The sequence below is a fragment of the Oxyura jamaicensis genome, chromosome 8 (genome assembly GCF_011077185.1).
Source record: "Oxyura jamaicensis isolate SHBP4307 breed ruddy duck chromosome 8, BPBGC_Ojam_1.0, whole genome shotgun sequence".
Classification (NCBI taxonomy): Eukaryota; Metazoa; Chordata; class Aves; order Anseriformes; family Anatidae; genus Oxyura; species Oxyura jamaicensis.
In genome coordinates, this window is record NC_048900.1 from 27,433,527 (window position 1) to 27,458,969 (window position 25,443).

General features: G+C 40.4%; 1 protein-coding gene across 21 annotated transcripts in view; it reads right to left on the reverse strand.

The window, feature by feature from the left end:
• Positions 1-2,653: 2,653 nt before the first annotated feature.
• The window catches only part of DAB1 (DAB adaptor protein 1), a 408,602-nt gene continuing 385,812 nt past the window's right edge, over positions 2,654-25,443 (reverse strand). For 10 of the 21 annotated variants that reach the window (XM_035333021.1, XM_035333025.1, XM_035333027.1 and 7 more), the window contains 7 exons: positions 23,327-23,383; positions 20,054-20,116; positions 18,782-18,890; positions 17,028-17,576; positions 16,079-16,206; positions 15,079-15,150; positions 2,654-5,975 (listed from right to left, as the gene is read on the reverse strand). In XM_035333021.1, coding sequence (XP_035188912.1) covers positions 5,931-5,975; positions 15,079-15,150; positions 16,079-16,206; positions 17,028-17,576; positions 18,782-18,890; positions 20,054-20,116; positions 23,327-23,383 — 1,023 coding nt within the window. In that variant the 3' untranslated portion in view covers positions 2,654-5,930. The other 11 variants (XM_035333037.1, XM_035333039.1, XM_035333032.1 and 8 more) reach the window with 8 other exon arrangements.

The following is a 25,443-nucleotide window of genomic DNA, read 5'->3' on the forward strand; positions in this document are numbered from 1 at the left end:
TACACTGAAAGCTCTAGGTTCCAGGGTCCTGTATGGCAGTGGTTGCCGTATCAAGTAGACAATGAAAGAAAAAGACACCATCTCCATCTCATCTCCATTGGACTTCAAGATAACACACACCCAAATTAATTTTCAAACTAGAAACTCAATGTATTTTGAAGAAAAACTGGTATTCTCATATCTCAATATGTCAAATAGTACAAAATTTACAGAGAATTGCAACAGCTTAAAGCTTTATAAGTTCTGCTTATTTCTAATACAACATGCTTCTCACCCTGAGAGCTTTTCTCAAGCTCCTAACAACTATCTGCTGTTAAGGAAGACAGAAATGGCACAGAAGTCTTCACACTTGAAGTACCTAGCAATAATTCTTCATAATCCCTTATTTTCACAAATGTCTGAGGCCGAATGGACATTGATTTGCTGCCTCTTAACCTGTTTTTCTTTTAATCTGTTGTGATATCCTTTCCTTGCTGGTTAGGAGTATTTACGTAAGGGGTGCTGTGGGAGCTATGAAATGGGATTGAAAAGCTAGCAAATTGCATCAGATCTTAAAAGACCTTTAAAAAAATATACCCTGTTTCTGAAAGCCACTTGAATGGGTAACATTTGAGGCTATTCCTCTTGCTGAGATTTTTCAGGTGCTGATGAAACATTTTAGGGGTGATAGATGAGCCACAGGGCAAACACGTACATTGAGATAAGACTATTTAAAGCTCTAAAAACTAATAGCTGGACAATCGTTTCACTAATAGACCTGTTATTTCCTGCCTGCAGTAGGATAATTTTAGAAAGAGACAGGCAATGTAACAGGTAATCAGGAAATCGTATCACAGTATCTCCCCATATTCCTCACTGTCATGCTGAAATGTATAATTTGGTTCCCACATACTTTGAGACAGCCAGGGAAGCAAGAAATAAAACACTCTTCTCCCTTCCCCATGCCACCTCTCTGCTTTATCTTAGGTATTCAGAAAAAGGCTCTTTACAGGACTGAGCCTAAAAAGTGAATCAGTCTGAGAAGACCAACTTGTGCAAGGCCTTATCACAAGGGAGTTCACAGAGTAACTCCTACAGATCATTACTTTTGCAGTAATAACATCAAACCTCAGCCAAGAACAGGTGTGAGTCCCACTGGTTTCCCATACAGAAGCAGTATCAGATGCCAGGAGCATTGCATGAGGCAGTACAGACAGTTTTAGTGATGGTGGTAATATAGTTGAATGGAATAGATCCAGTCACACGTTCACCAAAAACCTGCACGTTCTGGTTGCTGTATGGAATTTCACGTTGTTCATTTACCATTGTGTTTTCCATGTTGGCTTAACGAGACAATTGCAGACAATGAATCCAAACCTCTGGAGCAAGCCTGACACCAGACATCCCCTCTCATTGCTTTGAAATGATACTCTTCTGACTGAGGATGGTATTTGCCAGAAAACTAATACCCATTAACCTGACAGGAGATGAGTTGTTCAGAAAGAAAAGAAAGAAAGAAGGAAATGATGCATGGAAATATATACCACAACCTCGGAAAAGGAAGCAACATTACCTTTGATCCTGCATACACCAGTTCAAATTGAGTGTTCCCAGGATGTACACACAATTCTTTCCCAGAAGTCACTGCCATGGAAAAAAGAGATCCGTCGAGAGTCCTTGCTTCTGCAAAACTGCAGGGTGATCCTGAAAATTGTTTGCTAAATGAGTTGTCGTTGCTGCAGGAGATTATGGACTTAATAAACATTAATTAAATTAGGATAATTTCTTTACCTACCTGCATTTGAGGTGGATACTTTTACGTACAATCAACAGATTCCTACCGTGCCTAAGTTACAGTAACACATAATGCTGCAGCACGACCTACTGGGCACTTTCAGCAGATGAGAAAGGAATGGGACAGCAAGAAGAAGACATGTAATAAAATATACGTGCATACATACTGCTCTCTCTCTTCCTATATATAGACGCATACATCTTACCCTGAAATTTCAATGTGGACTCTTCCATATTTGCATTATTTCTTGGCAAAACCATTATTCTTCATTCTGGCTGAAAGATCCAGTGCTCAGTTCCTCTGAAAATCAAGCAATTGCATTTGCATGTGGCCTCAGAGCTTCGCACCAGCAAAACACTTCAGCCTACCCTACACATTGCCCCAGCCAGCAGAAAAGTCCCACTGGGAGAGAAGGGGACCAATACATTTTGGTGTTTTACTACAAACTTTCAAAACTGCCATGTTTAAAAGCACATTTTTCATTTTAAATCTTCCTTGAGCAAAATGATTTGCAGATTCTCATGCCACAGAGTTGCTCCAGCTCTGGTAGCAGTACACAGCACGTTTTTTCCCAGGAACATGGGATTTTATAGGAGGTGACTAAAATAGTTAATGTTTCAAACACTCCAGAAGAGGCCAAAAATGGGGAGGCAGCATGTAAAAGTAGCAAGTTAAGCCTCTGCAAGATAAGCAACAACTAGGGTGTTTAAGAAGAGGTATTCTCCAAATAGAGGCAGTTAATTTTTCTCAGACATTCTTTCCTGGTTATTTATTACCTGTCAAAAATTTTGGCCGTGACAGATATTCACATTGCACTGTACAAACGCCGTAATTTTCACAGAAGAGCAAAAGCTAGGGAACAAAATTAGTGAAATGACGCCTTTTTAAAATGTTTTTATTCATAACAGTATTACATGGTGTGTTACAGAAATTAATGGAAAATTTCTAAAAATTTGTTTTTTTGTTGTTGTTGCTGAATGCATTATACATAAAGTTAAAAATAATGTGTCCGTATGTGTTAACAAATGGTCATTATCTGAGGTAAAGTTAAAGTAGGTTTAGAAATGTACTGCAACAGTCATTTTATCTTTCTCATCTTTATTAAAAAAATATGTGTCAGAATGCAGAAATAAAAATGAATGAAAACCACGGAGTAAACATTTTTGCAAAGAAGGTGCCCAGTACGTTATTAGATGAAAGGTTTCATCAGACACTTGGATGACTACGATCTATCAAAATATCTTTTCATGACAGGTAAAGATCAAGAATCTACGGGGAATGACAACAAGATGGCTGGTGGGATTCCCTGGTTTTTAAATTTAAAGTGACAAATTTAGTGCTAGTGAAGGACGAGGGATTAAACAATTGCACAAGCTGGATATTTTAGTTATCTACAATACTAGTACAGTGCAGAGGCCTTACGATCCTCTCAAAACAGCATCTCAATCATGACAAAGACGATCTAATTGTATGACACGACAATTCCGAATTTAGTTTTATTTATGAACATTGGCAAAGGTAAGACAGTGGTCCACGGGGATGGTCCAGCTGTCTCTCCCAAAACACTAAAATCCCAGCCTCCTTCCCTCTGCACCTAGTTGTTGCAAGGACTATGTAAATGATCTGCTTCCTACAGATAGGATGTCAATGGATCCTCTGAGACATAAATCTCTTCTTTTCCTTTCAACATTTTACCCCATAACTGGAAATGCGCTGACTAGACTAAACCTCAAATGTCTGTAATGAATCACAATTGTCTTCGTGGTTCTGTATGTAGGACAAAACTGAAAGGAGCCACTGAAGAAGAAGGTAGCACCACTGTGCAAACTAGGAAAATACACTTAATGCAATGTCCTTCAGAAACATATTTACCTCTGCTTTTAATCCCGAAACACTCAACCCACCAAGCTGTAATTCAGTGTCTCTGGTTAGAAAACTGACCTTTCTTCTGATGGGAAAATAAGATTTGCTACAAAACTGCTTGCACATGTCTAAGAAATAAGCATCAAATGACTGTGGATGGGGATAAAAGTTCTCTTCTCTGCAGGTTCGTTAGGTCTATTCACAGCTAATTTTTCATTCACATACATTCTGTAACGCACATTTCTCTAATTTCTCTAATTCAAAATAAAAGACTGGAATCATGTGGTGAGATTTGGTTGTACGCATCCACAATTGCCACCCCAGGTATTCTGCCTTCTAAACCATTTTTAGCTTATAATAGAGATGAAAGAAAGTAAAGTATTTATAACTCCAGGCCTATTTTAATCATGACAAAAATGCAAATCCTAATGTGTCAATTTAAAAACAAAATCTGCACAATAACCCTAAAAACAGATTAATCATTTAATTTCTTTAACCTTTTTTGTTTTTCTATTTTTTTCTTTTTTTTCTATTTTTTTCTTCTTTTTCTTTTTTTTTTTTCTTTTTAGTGTTAAACCACTAAATTCAATATACTGTAACTGCATAGGAACATCAGGAAAACACATTTGACCTGTATAACAATTCTCTGTAGGGCAAAAATATATAGATTCTTTATGAAAATCATGTGCTAAACATATGAACCCAAACACTGCACTTTTGCTTCATAAATGTAAAAAAACGGAAGTTTTAAATTCTTTCATTCTATGTGTAAACAGTTTGATGACTTCTATGCAGAGGTTCTGGAATCGTAAAGGAATGCCAATGAAATGTGATTTCTCGTACGTGGAGTATGCCTGTGTGAAAAAGCTAGATCATAAAATCATGTGTTCCCATTAATTTCACTAGTTGCTGACAAGCTGACTGCTTTTGGCAAATGCACTTGAGCTTCAGCCCATTATCGTAAGCACGTGAAAAAACGTATGTGATGTGAGAACCACAAACTGGGTTTGCCACACCTCCCAAGCACTGCAACTTGCTACCTTCTCTACTGTGTAATGGCATTAGTAAAAGAATTTTCATAACATTTATATTTACAAAAAAACTGGCAATTTTCATTCGAACTCCTTAAAGCCATTTCCCCTTTAACATTTAAAGAGTTTAACAGTAAGATTTTTTTCAAGTTATAAAATAAAAATCCCATTTGATTTTTCTGATGTACAAAAAGTGATAAAGATGAACGATTTGATCACAGAATCAGTTCGTTATTCCAAAGTCCATGCCACCGTTGTCCCATTTGTAAAGTCCTTTTCATCCAACTTCCCAAACCAGAATCATACCAGTATTATTTGGCAAATGATTTTTTTCATCAAAAATGGCACACAGAGAAGAAAACACTTGTCTGCATAGCATTACAGCAGCAAGATATCGAAGAAATAAAAATATTCCTTTTCTGTCCTTTGTTTAGAGTTTCCTAGGAAATAGTGAATCTTTTATCTCTTCCATCAGTGGGACTTGATGTCCTTCCTCTACCCACAACATGAGTATTCAAACAGAAAAGCAGCATTTCTTCCTCATGATGCGCTAGAACTTAAAGGTACATTTGGCAACATTTTCAGTCAGGATGGATAAACAACCGAGTTCTATTCTGTGGTTTCAAGTTAGGAATCGTTTCCGCAGGAGGTGTTTTGCTGTTAGATCTGTCACTCATACAAAACTACAGAATAAGAAATACCAAAAAAAATGACACTGCCAGTATTTTGTTGTTGCTGTTGTTTAAATATGCCTACACAAGGGAAAAAAATAAGTCAGGATCAGCCTGATGTAAATGATGATGAAAAACATGTCACCGTGACATAAAAAGTGCCGACTTGTGCCCAAAAGGCTGTTGAATGATAATGCCACTGCTACATACAGATTCTGCTTTTTGCTCCAAAGAAAAGGAATGTCTGATACTCAGTAAATTTCAGATGCTCATTATTTATATGTGGCATTCAGAAGATAACAGATGTCGAAAAGAAGACCGAGGAGCAAGATTTCCTAGTCTGGATACCCATGACTTGTGGGGACAGGGCTGGACTCTTGGTGTGATAAGCAGGGAGTTTTTATTTTGTGCTGCCGTAGGAATCTGCCATTGGTTGCCAAAAATCATCAGGAACACTCACAGAGCCAGTCCAGGAGGGCAATCCTCTATCCTTGCCAGCCAAAATCAATCTGAAAAAAGCATGAAAGCCAAAGGCCTGCCAGGTTGGTGGGTTTCATTTGAGTCTCGGAGCACCACAAGCCTGTAACAATGCTATTTCTTAGGTCTGTTGATCTGGGCGTAGAGAGGTTCTGCTTCCTGGGGATGATAAAAATAAAATAAGCAGAGATGTCTCCAGACATTTTTAGAACATTTTTAGAACATCTGCTTGAGAACAGCAATACCTCGTGAGTCAAAACCCAACGGAAGTGTTTGTTTTCTGTGCTGCTTGGAGTGATCATGGCACCCCAGTTGGATTGTGAAGGAAATGTGACATTATTTCAGAAAAGGCATGCTTACAATCAATTTCCTCTTCCATATTGGCTGTGCACCGATCCTCAGGAGGTATTGCTGGGCATAAACATATGAAGAAATGAAATGATATTTATATGACTAGATGATTTGAAGTTTACGGGCCAGAAATGTAGCTGGCATAAAACCTGTAACTTGCATCGGGCTGAGAATCCCACCCCAACAGCGCAACAACAGCACCTAGCTGTGGGTTTTACACAACTCATGCAGAAAAAAAAACCCACACTTGCAAGCAGAAACCGCTGCTGAAAGCTGAACTAATGAAGCTGTGATGGGATTAAAATAACAGTATTTTCAGAGAGATGTGGCGTGAGTTGCCTATGAAGAATGAGGAAAGCTAGCTCCGTGCAGTTTGATTAGGAGGCTGTGTAGCCATTAGTACAATCATTAAAGCTGGGAGGAAAGCATGTCAATTTTCTAACAGATATTTTCTTGGGAATTTCCTGGATGTGGGGAGCAGGGGGGGGAAGCTGCCATGTCTTTAATGCTCCTTCATAGCTGACACTCTGTGTTTTCTTAATGCTATGCTCATCTTGGCTGCAGTGTGAAGCAAACCATCCATGGGCCCTGGAATCCACTCGACTTCATTCCCAGAAACTAATTTATTAAACTAAGAATGACATCTAAAAAAAGAACAAGACAGGCAGAAAGGCTAATTAATGCCATACTGCATTAACTCTCCGCAGCTTGATAAATATTCAAATACCACGCCGCTGAATTTCACCAAGCTAGAACCAACTCACGTTACAGCAGCGTCAGCAGAAACTGAAGGCTGGCACATCACGGGGCACCGCGGACCCAGAAATGTCTGGCAAGAGCTGGCACTGGATTTTAATTGCTGCTTTTAAAGATGGTGCTGCTGATCAGAAAACCAGCCCTACGGGGGCTGCATGTACTTGGCATGGGGGTGTCTGGGCAGAGGTGCAGGCGGTGCCCCGTCCTGCCTCACTGAGCAGCTCTTGGTGAATGAAGCAGGACTGTGAGCCTCCTTCCAAAATATGGCCAGCTCCCTATGTGCCAAGGAAAGCAGTACCTCCTATCAAACAACCATTTCTGGAGCCTGTGGAGACTCCTCTTTGCTATCTCCTACCCACAAAAAGCCCTGAGTACACTACGAGCATTAGAAGAGGATGAGAGAAATCTCTCAGAATGATTAAATAAAGGCTCCGGAAATTATCCACAGCAAGAAGCAAATACATGTGGTGACCTTGAGAAACCAAAGGTAATCAGAAGAGATGAGTGAGAGTAAATAACTGCATCTCACATACTGTGTGCTGACTCTACCTACGCCAATTTTCATGTACTGCAGACGTGAGGCTGGCAGAATGATCCATCACAGCTAGTTCAGAGAAAATCTGAACTAATTAATGTGGGAACCCGACACACACCAGGCCATTCTTCAGGCATTTGCTGAACCTGAGGTGATTGCGACAGGAAGCAAAAAGGAAGGAGGGGAAGAAAAAGGGAGGGAGGGAGAAGATCACTTTGGAACAAAGGATGTCGATTTTTCGAGTGCCTTAGGGAATATAAAAGCCTTTAAAAACGTTGAATGTGCTTGTTAGAGCTCTCTTCCAATATCTATAAGACACGCAGAGACACAGAGGTAACAGGTGTCCTAAGGTGTCACTGAACCTGGCAGCACTGGAAGAGGAGGGAGAGTTCATCATCAGTCATCAGCACTTCCAACAACTCACAAGGGAGAGTTTTCAGGCAGAAACTACGAACTTTTATTCATACCCAATACGAACATACACTGCATGTGGCAAAGGTCTGCCTTTCTCAACAATTTGAATAACTTTTCTTCTCGTAGATCAGAGCATTCTGAGTGAAAAGCAAGCTGTTACATCTTCCTCTGGGTGATTTCCCCCTTCAGATGACTAAATGAGAAATCAATTGCTGTAATTTTGTGCAACCTTCTCAGTGTTTTTTTTTTTTTTCAGTCAGTGGGTGGGACTTGTTTTCTAATATTGTTTTGAAATAATTCAACAGTGCCTCTTGACTACAGCTCAACACTGTAAATAGCATCTGTAAAGAACTTACAGTGATACTCAGGAGAGCAAAAGAGAGCACTAAAGGACAGCAAAGCAGCGCAAGGAGAGTTCAGTACTGTTGACTTCATAGATCCCTTCTCTCACAATGCCAGGCAGGGGAGTTTTCACCAGGGGTATTTTGGAAGGCCTTGGAAGCAGAAATAACCCCATTTCTTTTTATGTACTCCACTTAAAAGTCACAGGAAATACCATGACAAGGCAGGAGAGCCTAACTGTTGGCACCGCATCAGACCTGTCTCACTGACATGTCCTGCCTTCTACTTCTACCACTACCTTAGGAACAGATCCAGAGGGAAGCAATGAAAGAATCAGTCATTGTCAGAAAAAAAAGGAACAAATAAGACAGTGTACAAAGCTTCCAATTCACAAAAATCCCTTGAATCTTAAAGTGTTCTCCTTTCTATATGTTTGGCCCCAAAGCTTTTCTGACGCGCTTTCATCAGCCTGCAGAGATAAACCAAGAACACAACTGGTAGCTTCTTTTTTTTTTTGCTGCTATATCCTACTTGAAGTGTTCTATCAACTTTGGGGGTATGTAATTTCTCATGGATGTTTAAAAAGGAAACATTTTCCTTTATGTTTGGAAGCAGCCATCAAAGTAGTGTTTAGCTACACCTTCACATACTAATGTGGCTCTCTATGCTCAGCAGCAGCCTTTAAATTACAAGATATTGCAGGAAAAGGATGAAATCACAGATCAGATACCTGACTGAAGGGGCAGGTTGCAGTAGGGGACCAGAAAAGTCTAAATATACATGCCTCAAGTGAAAAAACTACATATTTAGGAATCTAAAAATATGTTGTGCTGAGTTATGAACTCTCTTGGAATTCATTGAGAAAAACTCTTAAGAGAAAATTTTCCCTTTGTATGCCACATTTATGTATTCCAGAGATACTTCATGTTTAAAATCTGTTAATTCTTCCCATTTTCAGGAACATTCTGCACAACAACCAGCACTGTAGCAAAGAGTACAGATTTTTGGTATAGGGCACTACTGCATGAGATAACTAGGGTGCTAATGGTTCTAAATAAATAACATTGCACCCAATTTAAAGGCACTAACATCTGCTCCCCAGAAGAACTAGTCATTGGAGAATACCTCCACCAGATTCAGCACTACTTGGGCTCGTGCAGGTGAGCTTACTCACAAAACATAACACAAGACTTGGTTAGGAAGCAACTATTTTTACACTGGCAGTCCTTTCATCATTGCAAGGCACCCTGCTATGTGCAAAGCTTCAGGCAAGATGTACTGAGTTGTAGAGGTGAGGCCCGCATAGATTTCTTTGCCCTTTACAATAGATTCTCAGCACCAGTTTTACTCGTGGCTGACTGATCAGAAAGGTTAGGCTCAAATGATAGAGTTTCATGAAATAAGTGTGCTGGAACACCAGCCAAAATGAGAATCTTGTGCTGGGGATGCAAGTGAAGGGAAACGGGAGTGCAATGCATCTTCTCTATTGCATTCTGATGCAATAAAATAGGACAGAGTAAACTTGGCAAGCAGTATGTAAATTAAATATCTTTGGTGGAAACACGGGTAATTCCTATTCACCCATTAACAGCCTGTGGTTTCTCTTTGTATTACAGCTAGCCTCTATTAGCTGCATGAATATAGCAACCTTCTCGTTAAGGATTGTGAGTGAAGGGCGCCCCTTTTCTTACTACAGACCTGCCCAGGAATATCTCCTAGTCTCATATATCTAGTTTGATTGCTAGCATTTTAAGTCTTTGTCATTTTCATATCGGTATGGATACAATACAACCACAACCTGAAAAAACAATGAGAACTACTTACACTGATGAACTCTGCGAAATCTTGGTTGTGGAATAATAATGAGTTGCAGCATAGAAACACGCCTGTTATTTCTGGGCTGCTTTCCTAAGAAAACAGGAGCCATTAAATTATGCTTTCTGTCTATGTAACTGCCAATTTTCCTTAATAACTTTTGAGCCCAATAGCCAATTTGAAGCAAATTGTTCAGAAGTCTCAAAGATACTAAATTACCTCAAGTGTCCTGAAAATCCGTTGTTGTGCAGAAGACAGGGAACTTTTAAATGACCTCATTACAGAGAAAGCTAGGAGAGCTCGTGCCCTAATTGAATTGCTGGATTGCCAATCAGCAAGCACGTGGCTGTAGACAAGCCACCTAGTTTGTTGTCCCTTGTTCAGAGGAAGAAGTTGGAGAAATGGAGAGGTACCTGGCTATTTCAGGCAGGCTTGCAGACACTGGAAGAGCTGTGAAACCTGTGTATGAGCTGGTCATGTTAAAACAGACAGACAAAAGGGGCAAGTGAGGGGATTGCAGCAGTGAGAGGAAGGCAAATCTGCTCACAGAGCAGCCTGGATTTCTCTGTTTCTTATTCCTTCAGATTCCCCAGGAAATACAACGATGAACGAACAAGCAGGAAAATGGGGCCTGAAATGACAATTTGGGGATCTCTCTGGAAGGAAGCAGTACTTCCTAAACTGGGATCCCTTTCCATGTACATAACCCTGTCAACTTCTCTCTAAGGTTCATAACCCTGCTCGGTGTTGTTTCTTCAGTTTGAAAGCAACAGCACTAGATAAGAACAGGCCGCCTAAAATCATTATGAAATTCTCTTTGGATTCTGTTCAGTTCCTATTGAGGCGGATGAATGATAGCAACAGATCCTGCAAAGACAGTCTTTAACGTTTGAGCCCACTATGATTCCTCGTGTAACAGAAAGGGGCCAGAAAGTAACAGCAGGTTGCAGAATCAGCTTCATATGTCCTACTGAGGCTCACAAAATCCTCAGACTAAGCCAGTGCTTTGTCCTTAAATTGCTATTTTCTGTCAACTTCACAGTAACAACCCAGATAAAGACTTTTAAGTAGTCCGTTCTGGAGCTGACTAAAATGATTAGGAACATTCATCACAAAGAATGGCACAGGCTCCGAGATGGAAGGTGGCAGCAGGCCACCGAAGTACCACCAAAAGCTGATAGACAAATATTCAAAGGAACTGTTGCTCTCCTGACAGTGCTGATAGCATCATGAAGGGTGCGACATATTTTGAGGGCTTTTAATTGTCTGCACACATTTCACAGAACAACTAAACAACTTTCGAGGAAGATATGCTCTAGCCACAAATGTTTTGAAGGCTTCCTGAAAATCTCTCATGAATGACTGCCAGTGCAAGTCTCGAGCTGGGCAGCATATCAATAGAGCTGTATTTCTTCCAGCATTTTAAATGACTTTTATTGGATTAATTGTGGTACCAAATACCCCCTTTATTTGCTTTCAGAATTTTCATCCTGTTGCTAATTTGCCTTTAAGAACCAGTTTGTATGGTCCGTAAGGAGATAGACTGCATTTCAGATAACCCAATCCCAGTGTTCAGGACACAGGATATTCTTTCCACGATCAGGATATTGGAGATGCCAGCCAACACAACCACAGGTATCTTCAGAAGCCTGACATCAGAGAAGTCAAAGTTTGCTCCTTTCCTTCCTTGTTCTTACCATGCTTGAAGGCTCCCTTTCCTACAGACTTCCCTAAGCTTTCAACTCTAAAGCTTCAGTGCTTCCTTGCTTCAGAGTGCAACTGCTGAGGTTGAGTTAGGGGCTGAGGCTGAAATAGCCCCATGAACAGAAATATCCACGCTAGGAAGGTCTGTACCTAGCACCCCTAACATCAGGGTCACGGCATGCACCAGGGCAAAAGGGGCGACCAGGTGAAAATTGCTTGGATTAATCAGCAATGTCAGTAATGAGAAATGTTCAGCACATTCAGTATAAACATAGCTAAGTACAGTTCCTGCCCTTTCTTCTTTCACTGCAGTTACCCACCACACAATCTAAAGGCAGCATCAGGAATTAAATGTTAATCAGCTGAAGACGGCAGTCTTACTATTCACTGTTCTTCTCACCTCTTCTGGAAAATCACTACTCATCCTTGACACTACCCATGAACAAAGGGAAAACAACTAGATACAAATCTTACTGTGAACAGCTCTGCAAACAGTTGATTTTTTTTCACCTGTGAAGTCAGGCCTTTCATAGGCTGCTCCTTATCTCCAGCCATAAAGGGAGAAAAAAGTAATTTATCCGTATAATGTCACATTTACCTGCTAAGAATCCATAGCCATTTGTAGTAGAGTTACTTATAAGAATGGCTACTGCTAGGATGAGGTTTTGAAAGCTTAAGTTGAAGATCACAAAAGGAAGAGACAAAACACAGAGAAACAAAGATACTTGCTAGAAGCTGCTGAATTATATCTAAATGAGAATATGGGATAGCAGAAGGAATGAAGAAATCAAATTGCTAAGGTACATTGAAAGATCAGGGCACAAAATACTAGGCAGGTGAGTATCCTGAATACATCGAGATAAGGTAAGTAAAGATGTTGTATGGGCACAGCTGATTTAATACAAATGCCAGGAGCAATATTTGAAATTTCTGAACACAATATTAAGTCTTGCTCCTTAGAGGTCCATTCATCTGAGCTGTACACTGTGGTGTTCTTGGTGTGAAGAACCATGTTCTGAAAGAGCCAAGTAATCTCCATCTTGCACACAGAAGTGGCTTTTAAGCAGACTGTGATTCGTTTGTACTACATGTTTCTTTTATTTTCTCTCCAAACGCAGGCTCAATACACAACCCAGTAGTAAGTCCTGAACTGATCATTTTCCATGGAGATTAGACTCCATTGCTCTGATGATACCAAGCTGCAGAATTAGATGGGCTGGTTTTAGCAAGTGGATTTCCCTCAGACTGCTGGATGGCACTGCATTGAGGCACAATGATGCTCGTGTATCTCCAGTGTATTCGCTGGAGAAATGCTTCTTTTTGTTCTGCTTCCTGTTCCTGCCTACCGCTCTTAGGAATTACTGTAATATGATAATCAGTGACATTATTTAACACTTCCCATAATGTATTTCTGAGCATGATATATATATATGATACAGATTGTAAAGATGCAAGATTGTAAAAGGATTAATAGAAAATACAGGAAAAAAATATTGCCCCATGGGGTCACTGGCAAAACATTGTTCTTGCAGCACCCAGAGACTCCTGATAGGTTGAAGAAGGTAGTTTAGTAAGCATTATATAAAAACAGAACAAAAGGTGTCCCTCACTTGACTGTCTTACACTGTAGTATGCATCAGCAGACTTCAATTACTGTTACAAGCTATTTCCAGAACTCCTGATATAGGTAAATGTGTGTGATGCTACCTTACAAATGATGCTAACTATCTTTGTGACAGTCAGAAAATTAGAAAGAGATTTTATCATTATTCTCCCTGTGATGAATTACAGAAATATCCCGACTATGATAAACCATAATAAACACATGCACATAGGTTTGCAGAGTGTAGGATTCAGATAAAGGTCGTATCCTTTTTCTTGATCTAAGAAGGAAATCCTGTAAGGCTCTGAAGCTGGAATAGCTGGCTTCTTCAGTGCTGGCTGGGGTCAGATGAAGGCAAAGCCAAATTGCTATGTGGCATCATCAATCTGCAAGAGGCAGTTCTCGATGGCGTACTATAACCAATGGATAGAGTCAGCCCAGCTTGACTATATTCATATACTGTCATTTTTAGACTCAAGGAGACGCAGGGCTTAATGCTACGTTTGCTTCAGCCCCCTAGAGCTGAGCTGAATAAGGAGGAGATCCCTTCTCTTGGCACTATATATTATTAAGAGATAATCTTACTACTGGCAAGTAGATCAAAGCTAAGTTATCATAACATCTTTTTTCTTAACCATATTTAGTGCACAAAGTAAAGTGACTCCTAATGAAACTATTAATTTTGAGTGGAAACCAGATTGCCTAGGCTCAGGGCAGATAAGTCACTGGTAAACACAGTACGATTTCTGTACAAAAATAAAAAGGGTTCTACCATTGTTATGGATTTGTTCCAGGAGCTCTGTGCAGAGAAGCAGCATCAGATCACGTATTTGGGTAATACAAAACATGAATGCCAGACAGGGAGAAGATAATGAAACGTATCCTTCAAATAGTTACACCGGAGTGTATTTGGATGGAATAACAATGCTCAGCACGCATAAAAATTTGTAGCTTTACTGTCTCTTTGGTAGAACTTATAACTTATATACTGTATTAAAGCAAATCACAAAACGTTCACTAGCAACCACATTTCCAATGTGTTCTGTAACACAGAAGATGAAAAGATCATCTTTCCCGTCTGTCTGGGTTTAAATGACTTATGTTTGATGAGTGATTTTGAAAATATCAGTATGCCAATGCTAATATGAATGATCATAACTTTCAGATGTTTTTAATTTGCAGTTGGAGATAAAAATACACAAACCCATTTCAATAATTTTTACATGCAGATAATACATTTGTTTCTTCTGCTGATTTACACATTGATTTAGAGTAGAGGTGTTCATGTATCATTACATAATTTAACGTAATGTTTGTTATGTCTATGGGTAAGATGTCTTATTCCACTTAATATGTTACATCTGCCTAAAGGCCAGATTGGGTTTAATAAAAAAAATGTTCTGCATAATATAATGTTAGTAATGGCTCAAATTTCCTATTTCCCCTTAGAATTTGAACACAAAGTAAAATAAGTCTACATTTCTGTAAAGCATGCAGGCAGCTGAAACAAATATTTGCATAAGTTGCAACACTTAGTGAATGGCAAAAGCCATGCAAACCACTGAGCATGAGGAATACACCGTGGATAATGGAGAGGAAAAAAGGAAGAGATGAAAAGGAAAAGCAAACCATGCATCCATGAAAGCAATGGTAGGCACTGGTGGAAGAATAAGTGAGCACCTCAAGGTGTAGAGAAAAAAAGGACAGATACCTACCCCAACCTGCGCTATCTAGCTACCGACCTGTGGACTTATAGTATCACCAGTTGGCTCACCAAATGGATCACTGTTGGATGAGGCCTGAGACCCATCAGGCTAGAATACAAGAACATAACACCTTTTTTTCTCAACAATAGAAAGTGAAAAATCAACACGAGGTTATTTTCATGCTGTGGGCATAACAAGTACATCCTATCTCATGAAAACCAGAAGGTGAGACTTCATCATTGACATGTTCTCAAAAGCCATCATGCTTTTCTGTAGCTGATGCAGGCAGGAAAGGACTATACCAGTACCTGTTGAAGTCCATGCAGGAGATGCCACAGACTTCAAAGGTACTGGATTAGATAAATCAGAACTGCAAAAGGCCCTGAAAAACAGTGAATCTACATGAATCAGAAGGAGTCCAAACTTGTGTCATTTTGTACCTTTCGGTCCTTATTTGTACAGACTCCTTCTTGCCTTTGGTTCACTTAGGCTCTTATCTGCCTAAGATACCTTGTGATTTAAAGTCACCTCTTTTTGATACCATTTCTTGCTTTGGTTCACTGAGTCTAAGGCAAAGAAATAGCAAGGGCCAGAACATTGAGGAATGCAACGAGGCAAGCAACTGGGATGGCCAGAAGGTGCAAGACAACATCAACCATCATCTTTTAACACACAACCTCTCATATCTCTTTCTGCATCCTCAGCATGTACATCATTGGACTCCCTTACCATCAGTAAGTGAATACTGGCATGCTAAAAAGGGCATTGTACACAGTTAACATTTACAGTTTTACATATGAATTCTGAGTTTGGTTCCTCACATGCAGTATTAGGCTGTATCAGCATAAATACCATGCTGATGTTGTCAGCTATCAAAATCAAACCTGCAAGGGAGTTCTGTCTGCAGCTCCCCCTTAAATTTCACCTTGTCCTATTAGAATAGTTATTTCTCAGACTACCGAACGACATTTAAGTAACTTCTCTCTCTTTTCTAGCTAAGAAGTGATCAGTATTTAGAAGCCTTGTTGCTACTCACAGCCTCCTGCTCCTCACTTTTGCTTGGGCTTTCAAATCCCTCTTCAAAGAGGTCATCTGCAGCAGGGTCGCTGGTATGAGATGCTGATGATTTTGATGGAGAACTCTGTCTGGGTGCAGGGGTTGGAGCTAAACAAAGATCAAGGTAACAACCACAGAATATATATCTGTTAATTTGTTCAGAGGGACACAGCAGCACATAATTTGCTCATGCTTTAGAGCCCTCAACTTATATTACCCTTGAAAACTGCTTTTAGCAAAAAGCTGTGAGGTAAATTTAAACAGAAGTCACTATCAGTTCCGTAAGTTTGATTTCATTCAGTGATTTCCAAACTAAGTTTGGCTGCATCTGGCTTATGTCTTTAGGAACCAGGGAGACATCACAACCTTATATTAAGAATGCATGAGTTGCCTGCCCTATGGCAGGTAAGCAAAACATAAGGTCTCTGAGTGGCCTCTGGTAAATCTGCCTCATGAATTCCTTTTCAGAAATCTGCAAAACCCCCGTCTGCATGCTCTGACCACAGTAAGCTCATTTTGAAAGCAATGAAGCAAGTCAATGAATTTCCCCACATGTTCAGTACATCAAGCTATTAGAATAAATACCCGTCCCCTAACTTGTAACAAGTATGGCATGAATGGGACATGAGAGAAACCCTTTGTAAGGTTGAAAGTTATAGGCATTTTCCAACAACCTTGCGTGTCCCTAGCACAAAACATATATTACTGTCATATAAGCACTTAAATTTCGGACTGCAACTATTGGGGCTGTCGATTTCAATGGTCCCTATAACACTTTTCTTTATGGCTGGAACACATTTAATAAGCCAGACCATGCATAAAGGTTCTCAGTCCAGATTTGTGTTGCAATTTACTGTATGAAAAGTGAAACGTTTTGAGGAGCAGCCACATTTGAGGGAAGTTATGGTAGAAAAGATATGAGTACTCACGTGAGTTTGTTGATGGTGTTGTGGAAGTCACAGGAGTCAAATTTAACTGAGAGATGTCAAAGTCATCACAATCATCTGCTTCCTGTGCCATCCCAACTTTGTTAAAGTAACTTGAGAAGGCCTCTGAGGTACAACTGAGGGAAGGCTGATCTGGTTTTCTTGATGGCACTGGTGGAGGCTGAGCCATCTGGAAATCTTTAAACATTTCTTTTCCCATTTTCTGTCTGGGCCTGTCTGTCTGTGGACTTGATCTGTTGGAATCACTTGTGGGTGGAACAGTAGCTATAGGAGCAATGGTACCTTGAAACATGGCTGCTTGTAAAGGCAAAACAGTTTGTGTTGGCATGAAGGCAGTTGGTTGGAACTGACCAGCTACAGATGGCCACGGTTGCTGAGTAGGAGGAAAAATACCCGGCTGGCCCCACGCTATCGGCTGTCCTCCCTGCATCACCTGAGCAACTGGAGGCTGAGCACCCATGGCCAACTGCTGTTGAACAAGTGGTTGCTGTCCCCAGAATGAGGGCAGAACAGCTCCCATGGCAACATAACCTTCAAAGAATAAAGAAAGCAGGAAAAAAAAGTATGATAATGTCAAGAGCATGCAAAAAACAAACAAACAGTAAATCAGAAATATGCAGCTACATTAGTGATCTCAGAGCTTCAGCACACTTAAAAAGAAAACTGGAAGGCGTGGTTGAATTCATATCAATAAACAAATACTTGTATCAAAAAACAGGAGCTGGTGTGTACTGGCAATACTCCTTCTCTGACCAGAACACTCTTCTCTTCTTCCTCAGCTACTACCTCGTGTGTCTGTGAATACTTATCTGCACGGACCTCATCAGCAGCCACCTGGCAGTTCCCTTCCTTGGGGCTCTGGAGAGCCCCAAGAAAAAGAGAAAGTTAGCTTTGTGTGATTAAAATGATGAGTGATGAAAGGAACAGTAACTTTGAAACATTTTAATGGGTGGCTATGATGTATTTTCCAGGTGCCCTTGTATCTTGCACCTACTGTAACCTCGTGGAAGCAGTGAGGGTTTTCATTTGACATTATCCCTGAACACTTCACCATCTGAGTAACCTTTCTGAGATGCAGTGGCTAATCTGATTCCACATCAGACAAGGAGTTAACCAATTAGAAAGTCACTGTTGAATGATTCAAGGCACTCCTCCTTCTTTTTCCTCCCAAGTGGAGCTGAGAGCCCTATTCTAGCAGTGCTCTGAGTATCCCAAGGAGAGATCATCAGTTAAAACCACGTTCCTCGCATGGCCGTGCAGAATGTCGCATCGTTTTTGAATTCTGAGCACTTTGAGGAACGCAGAAAAGTCTAGAGGAAATAATCAGCATTCGACTAAGTGGAATATTTTTGAAATGTAATCAAATTCTTCATGTTTCATCCTCTATTTACTGAAGACAGCACAGGAAACTCATTGCAATTGCAAAGAAACCAAAGCTAAACTAACTGCTTTTTTCTCTCTTGCTACTGTACCTAGAAGGTATGTTATCCAGATGGCTGAACTACGGTTGAACTTCCAGTGAAGTTTTTGGGTTTTGCTTTTAATAATGTTGGTAAATTCTAAATAATGTATTCTCAGCTTGTTAATGACTTGTTTTGCCTCGCCCTGCAGCACTGTCCTCAAAATCCTTTCCACTTCCACTGCACTGAATTAATGACAAATACTAAAATGCAAGCCTGATCTGAGAACTGATGACCAAATTTGAGTCAAACGCATATTTCCAGTAGATTTCTTACCTGAGGGTACGGCAGCAGTGCTGAAAGGTACAGAACCAAACATGTCTGTACTAGCAGGAAGTGACTGGGATGAAGATGGGATAAAGGCATCACCTGGAGTAGCAGGAGTCTGCAATAAGGCAGGAATAAAATACAACAGTGACATGTCAGCTGCAGCTTCTGTAGCACATACTTTGCTGTGAATGCTAAACATTCTCTGTAGCTCACAGTTTTGCAGAGAATAAAAGAGAAAGAAGAAAGAGTGGAGACGCAGAAGGAGAGAAGCAGTAGAAATAAAGAGTGTTAGAATATGCTGGAGACAGGAAAAGAAGAAAATGACAGACTTTGTACCAGAGGAAAAATAAAAACAGAAGTTCCCTGAACTATATTTCATGCAAATATCGACAAGATTTTTCTCTCCAGAACATACAGACTTGTGCTTCTAGGTGTTAGGTGACAACCACTGTAAGCTAGAGACTTAGGCATTAATGTAAAAAAAATAGTAAAGACAAATGAAATATCTGCAAGATTTATGGAAAGGTGAATAAATATTGCTTCCAATTAACCGACAGGACCAAATCCATAAGTCTACATTACAGTAGAAACATAATATAATTGAGCAAGCTATGGATGAGGAGACAGGACTTTGAAAATCTAGTCCCGGACATAGCCCCAAATACCTTGGAGATCTGAGGCTGGTGACTTCCCAGCACCTCAATTTTCTCTGAATATTCATATTCCTTACAGCCTAAAGTATGGTTCAAATACATAATGGGAAAATGACTGTTTTCATATGATGCAGAAAAGCCCGGTGAGAAAAAAATCTTCTTTCCACTGAAAACACATTCAGCCCTGCCTCTCTCCACTCTTTTGTCTTCCTTCCTTTAACAGCGGTTCTGGGATGTGTGCTTGCTGGAACCACGGAGACGTGATATATAAGGCTGTAACTGGATCTTCCTGCAGTGCAGTGGAGAGACAGGGAGTTCAAGACAGAGAGCAGTGAAGCATGCAGCTCTGATAAACACCAGGGAAGGAGATCTGCAGTTCAGATTATATCTTATGTGACACCTAGCCCTATATCAGATAAATAAAAATTGAAGATATTTTTGCACTTCTTCAAGAAGCAGTGATTCCACATTCAATTTGCTTCACTTTTATTTTCTCACAACGTAAGAACTACTTTGAAATCCTCCCTACTGCAAGGGCCAATGACCTGAATTGTAAATGTGCTCAATAAATGTGCTGAAAATAGGATGCAGAAAAAGACACCATTCAGTTTCCCTGGTTACTTACCGGGGGAGAGGTTACATCAGGAGGAGTGGACATGTCCCCAAAAAGCTCTAGTTGGGTAACAGCCTGTAAAGATAAAATAACATTTCTATTTATCTCTAGAAGAGAAGAAAGTACAAGTTAATTAGTAATAACTTGTAAAGTTAGCTAGTTACAGCTATCAATATAAATAAATAATAATAAAAAAGCCATGTAGGCTTCAAATGCCCAGTCCCATATAGAGGAAGCACATGAGCTCAAGCTGTGGGATTTTGGTATTGCCGATGGACCTAAATAGGTGGCAACCGACCCTATAAAATGATCCTGTGGGGAATTCTCCCCCCTAAAAAGTGAATGAAGCGTGAAAAAACTATTCCGAATGGGACTAGATGCATTATTGCTCTGCCCTTAACATCAGTAAACACCAAGCGTGATTTACAGCCTGACCTTTTTCCCTGGCACCTTTTCTAAATTCCCAGTTCAAGGTCTTAAAACCCAGTAGAAAACTGTGGCAGTGACAGAAGGATACAGAAGGGAAGGACTTTTAAAATACTGCCTGGTTTCCCCTTGCCCATGGGACAGGTGTGACCTGGATAAGTGGACTTGAAGGAGGATGCATAACTGGGTTATTTTAAGTTTGTAACTCTACATTTATCTTATGTTGGGAATGTTTTCTAAGGGCATCCTTCAGTTTGATCTCAAATTAGGTCACCCATACAGGTCTCACGCAACTGGACCAGTAGGGAAAAAGCACTTTGATAATGAGGAGCACCTTGAGTGGTTTCATAATCAAATCTCCTTCACATGCTCTGGAATAAAATTGCTCTCTTCCACACGTTACCTCACCACCCTGCCAAACTACTGGGAGAAAGGACCTCATATTCTAACTACAAATTAGAGCGAGATATTAATTAAGGTTCATATAATAATCTGAAGGACCCCTATAGGGATGTTTCACTTTCCAAGGGTCCATTTCAGGACAGCCTGACTCCAGCACTCCTCCTTCTAGCTGTTATTTTAACAAACTTTGCTGATTAAGGTAATGGGGTTTTCCACTACAGGGACAGCTACAGAGTGTGGCCAATTTGTACAATTAGAAGCAGCTCGTGGCTGAACCAAAGGGACAGGAACAACCACAGGGTCTGTGCATGCCCACATATAGATCTGGGTGGAAGGCAGCAGGAGCAGTAGCACACCCAGGAATGATGTCCCCTCCGGCTGGGTGCTCTCTCTCAGGGCTGCTCTCCACCTGCCACTAAAGCACGGATCCCTCAGAACTCTGCAGGAAATCTAAAATCCATCCACCCTCCTTACCAGCGTGGCTAGGTAGGAAAGCTGTGCTGGCAGCTCAAGGACTACTTCTCCACTGTCTTTCTTCAGCTTACAGGCTTTCCACCTCCCCTGAATTCTACTAAGTCATACCCACATATATGGGAAGCCAGAATTCTTGGTATGAACGGGATTTAATGCACAGCTTAACTCAGGACATTGAATTACAACTCAACTTAGGCACACGAACTTTACATGCTAATCACATACAGGCCTGAAATTCAGCTGTCTTGATCTGCAAACTTAGTTGATGTTAGGCCTCCCACTCACCACCATGCTGGCTCATCAGTCCTAACAGCTTTAGAGCCTAAGAGGAAAAAGCACCCAAAGATTTTTTTCCTCCCCATTTTCTATTATAAATGATCTTTCAAGAAATTAGACTATCATTCAAAAGGTAATAATTTCAAAGGTTTATACATTTTTGCAATCCCATCTCTATTCCCATTTACAAAAGCAATGCTGCAATCACCTTCACCTGGAAATTGTAGAGCAGCTTGGATGATTCTCAACTTTGTGTCTAACAACGTACCTAGGGATGAATTATTTCATGTTTTCTCACCTCATGCCATATATTAAATAGATCACATTGCTTTAGTGATATGACAATATATTTTCTTCTTATGGGCCTATATATCCCTGGAAGTATCTGTGTGGAAATGGAAGGAGGAAAAGAGAAGAAAATCTACATTTTCTTCAGGGCACAACAATTCTAGAGTGTATGATTAAAATACGGCTTAAAGTAACTTGTGCAAAACCAAAAAATGCCCATAAGTCACTTCTGCAGAGTGCATACACTAGGCAAGCATTGTGAAAATGCCCAGACAAGTTGGAATAATGACAACAGCAGCGTTCCTTCCGAAATCACTTCAAGCCTCCTGTAGGCTTTACGGATTCAAGAGATACTAAGTGACACCGCATCACAGAAGAGGTCACTTTCTTCTCATCTCTCCAAATCACTTGTTCAGCAGCAGTCCTAAAGCTGCTCTTTTCCTGCATAAGGAAGCTTTTTACAGAGCTGTCCCCAGTACCCTCTTCTCTTGACTCGCTACGAAATAGCCTCTGTCCTTCTGAGGAGGCCACAAGCAAAGGCTCCTGCAGGGTTTCCACTCCGGGTCAGGGAGCAGGAGAGCTGATCAGAGAGGGTGAGAAAGTGCAGGGCACATGTGGTTACACAGACCATAAGTTACAGGTCTTTTGGGGAAAAATACTGTGCATTTCGCATCAATTCTGAAAATGGATTGCAAATATACTTCTGAACTCAGGATTTTATGGTATGTACTCAGAAGGAGGCAACTCAGATCTCTCTGCCCCAATACTTCTGTGAAATAGAACAATAATACTTCCCAAAGTGCTCCAAGGTGATGGATCTTGGGAAATTCTTCACAGAAATAATTCTGTTAAAGCTCTTGGAAGAAACTCTGCGGATGGATTTCTAAACAGGCAGCTGAACAGAGTGATATCAAAGCTGACTTAGGTATTTATTGAACTAAGATAAATCCTTGTTCACAATATTCCCCAAGGAAAATGAATATATTTACAGGGGGATTATGTCTCACCAAATAGCTACTTTATATGCAACAGGAGCTAATTTACTTACTAGAGACAACCTTAAGCAGCAGCACTTGGAGGTGGGATTTTAAAGTCTCACATGGTTCAGATCCGGATTCTGCGTCTAGCTTGCTTCTACAATCCAATTCCCAGCCCATATAAATGCACACAACCCATGTGACACAAACACAGTTTTATCCACTTCCAGCTTATGAGATTCTGGCCACCATCTTTTACTTTGGTAATTTCAGTGTCACTACAGAACTGAGTGCACCCACTGAATTTTTGTGAATTATTCACATCTGATATTAGCTATGTCCTAGTGAAGTTAATCCCAAGCCGAACATTTTCAAATTACACTATTCCTATAGCTGATTTTATCTATATTTCCTTAAAACATTTTTAGTGCCATGACCTTACCTGAGTGACTGAAACAAGATTTTCATCAATGTCCAGCAATAAGTTTCCATTCTCCAGCTGTAAAGCATGATTTATGAAATGAAATGAATGATTTATGAAAATGACATGAATTTCTGAGCATGAAAATGATAACCTCCATAATTATTGACTTCACTATTGAAATGAAAACCCTTTCAATCTTGTAGCGAGTACAGATATGGAATCACAGTCAAAATGGTGAGTTTTAATTCTGCTAGGATATGGAGGCAACCAGGCAAACATACACTTTATCCGTGCTAAATCTAGTCTTCTGGTGCATACAACAACGTCAGTGCTTGCATCATAACTATTTACTTGTTCAGATGTTTATTAATTCAGCAATAAGCATACACAGTGAGGTCTGATCCTGCTTATGTCATTGGAACTTGTCAGTGGCTTAGTGAAAGGAAGGACTTAACATACTCAGAGGGAAAAAAAGCAAAACAGTTTTGGACAACAAGAGCTCTAAAATCAGATATTTTTGGAAAAACACATCTTCCTCTTAACTTGGAGAAAAATAAATGTAAATATATTTAAGATGCAAGTTTCCTTTCCATAGCAATTTTAAAAATTACTTACGTAAGTCAATTCAAGTGATGTTTAAATTCTGTTTGTATGTATGTGTAAAATGCATGTCTACTGTGCATGTGCCCACACATACATATGTATCTATATCCATCTACATATTTAACATCAATAATGACTCAAGTGTCCTCAGAATGCTACATTTCAGACAACACTTACAGAAGTGTTTGAGATTTTAATTTCTTAAGAAACAAACACAACAGCAAATTACTGAAAATAGAATCTTAGATGACTGAGTAGCTTCATAGAAATTTAAAACAAGCTAAGAAGTCTCAGGAACAGCCTAGAATGTTTCCCCTCTGGCCCCCACTCTCACCAACGACCCTGAAAAGGAGCAGATTGTGCCATCACCGCAGCCCCCAGCCACCCCAATGGTTCTGGGGAATCAGCAGGGAAACAACTGTGGCTCCACACTGAGTGGAGGAGTGGATGTGTGAGCAGCAATCAGCGGGCCATTAGAAATTCCCACCTGTGCTGCTGACGACGACTTAGCAGAAAACATTTGCCCAACACATCCTGGCGCACCCCTGAGTGCCCAATTATCATGCCACTCTTCCCTCAGCTTGCGGCCTGCCTCGCACGCTGCTGAGGAGACACCTCCTGAGGGTGAAATACCTGTGTCTGCCAGAACGTTGAACCGCCTTCACCAGCAACCCTGGTGAGATTGCAAGGCATCTACTGTGGGCAGAATTTGGCCTCTGAGCCTTCCTCCGGTTGGGCTTTTCAACTCAAAGAGCTTAACTTTAATGATTCGAGTTAACAACCCGCTCCCTCCTCCTTCAGGGCACAACACTGAACAACCAGAAGCCTGAGAAGATGCTCCAGGCCTTGATCATTCTGTAGAATTGCCGTCTGTGGGTTTTGCCAGAGAGTGATGTAAAAGCTTCCTTAATTATTCACAAACACATCTCCTTGAACATGAGAACGCCCCTACAGCTTCGTCAGCCAGGAACATGAGTGGTTTGCGACTGGCAGCATAGACCAAGGCGGAGGAAACAGAATTAATCCTTGTATCTTGGTGACGTTAAACCTGTAATGAAAGCTCCATCTTTCTATATAGGCATTTGAGACATAATGTAAATCTCTTAAACATGAAATATGTAAATATGGCTTCTTAAAGCAGCAAGCTTTTTAAACCACTCCAGCCAGTAATGAAATTCCTTGTGATGCTTTTCACTGTTAGGTAAAGAAAAACATCTAATCCAAGAGCTGGGAAAAGGCACTGATAAGAGGTAAATAAACTGCAGCTTTCATAAACCTGAACCGAAAATGATCCACCTCCACTGTGGTATTCCCTCTGATTGCCAACTACTCTGAAAAATGTTTTCTAAGCAGTGTGAAAGTTTGGATTTTAAAAGAAAAATCTAAGACAGGCATATGGGTCTCCTAAGACTGAGAAGCACCTTACTTGGTTCAGTCCTATCTATGTAAGAGCCAGAATAGCCAGCTTCTGGTACTTGGCCTGGTTTCACCAAAGGCAATGGATCAACACTAACTTACAGCAGGAGAAAACC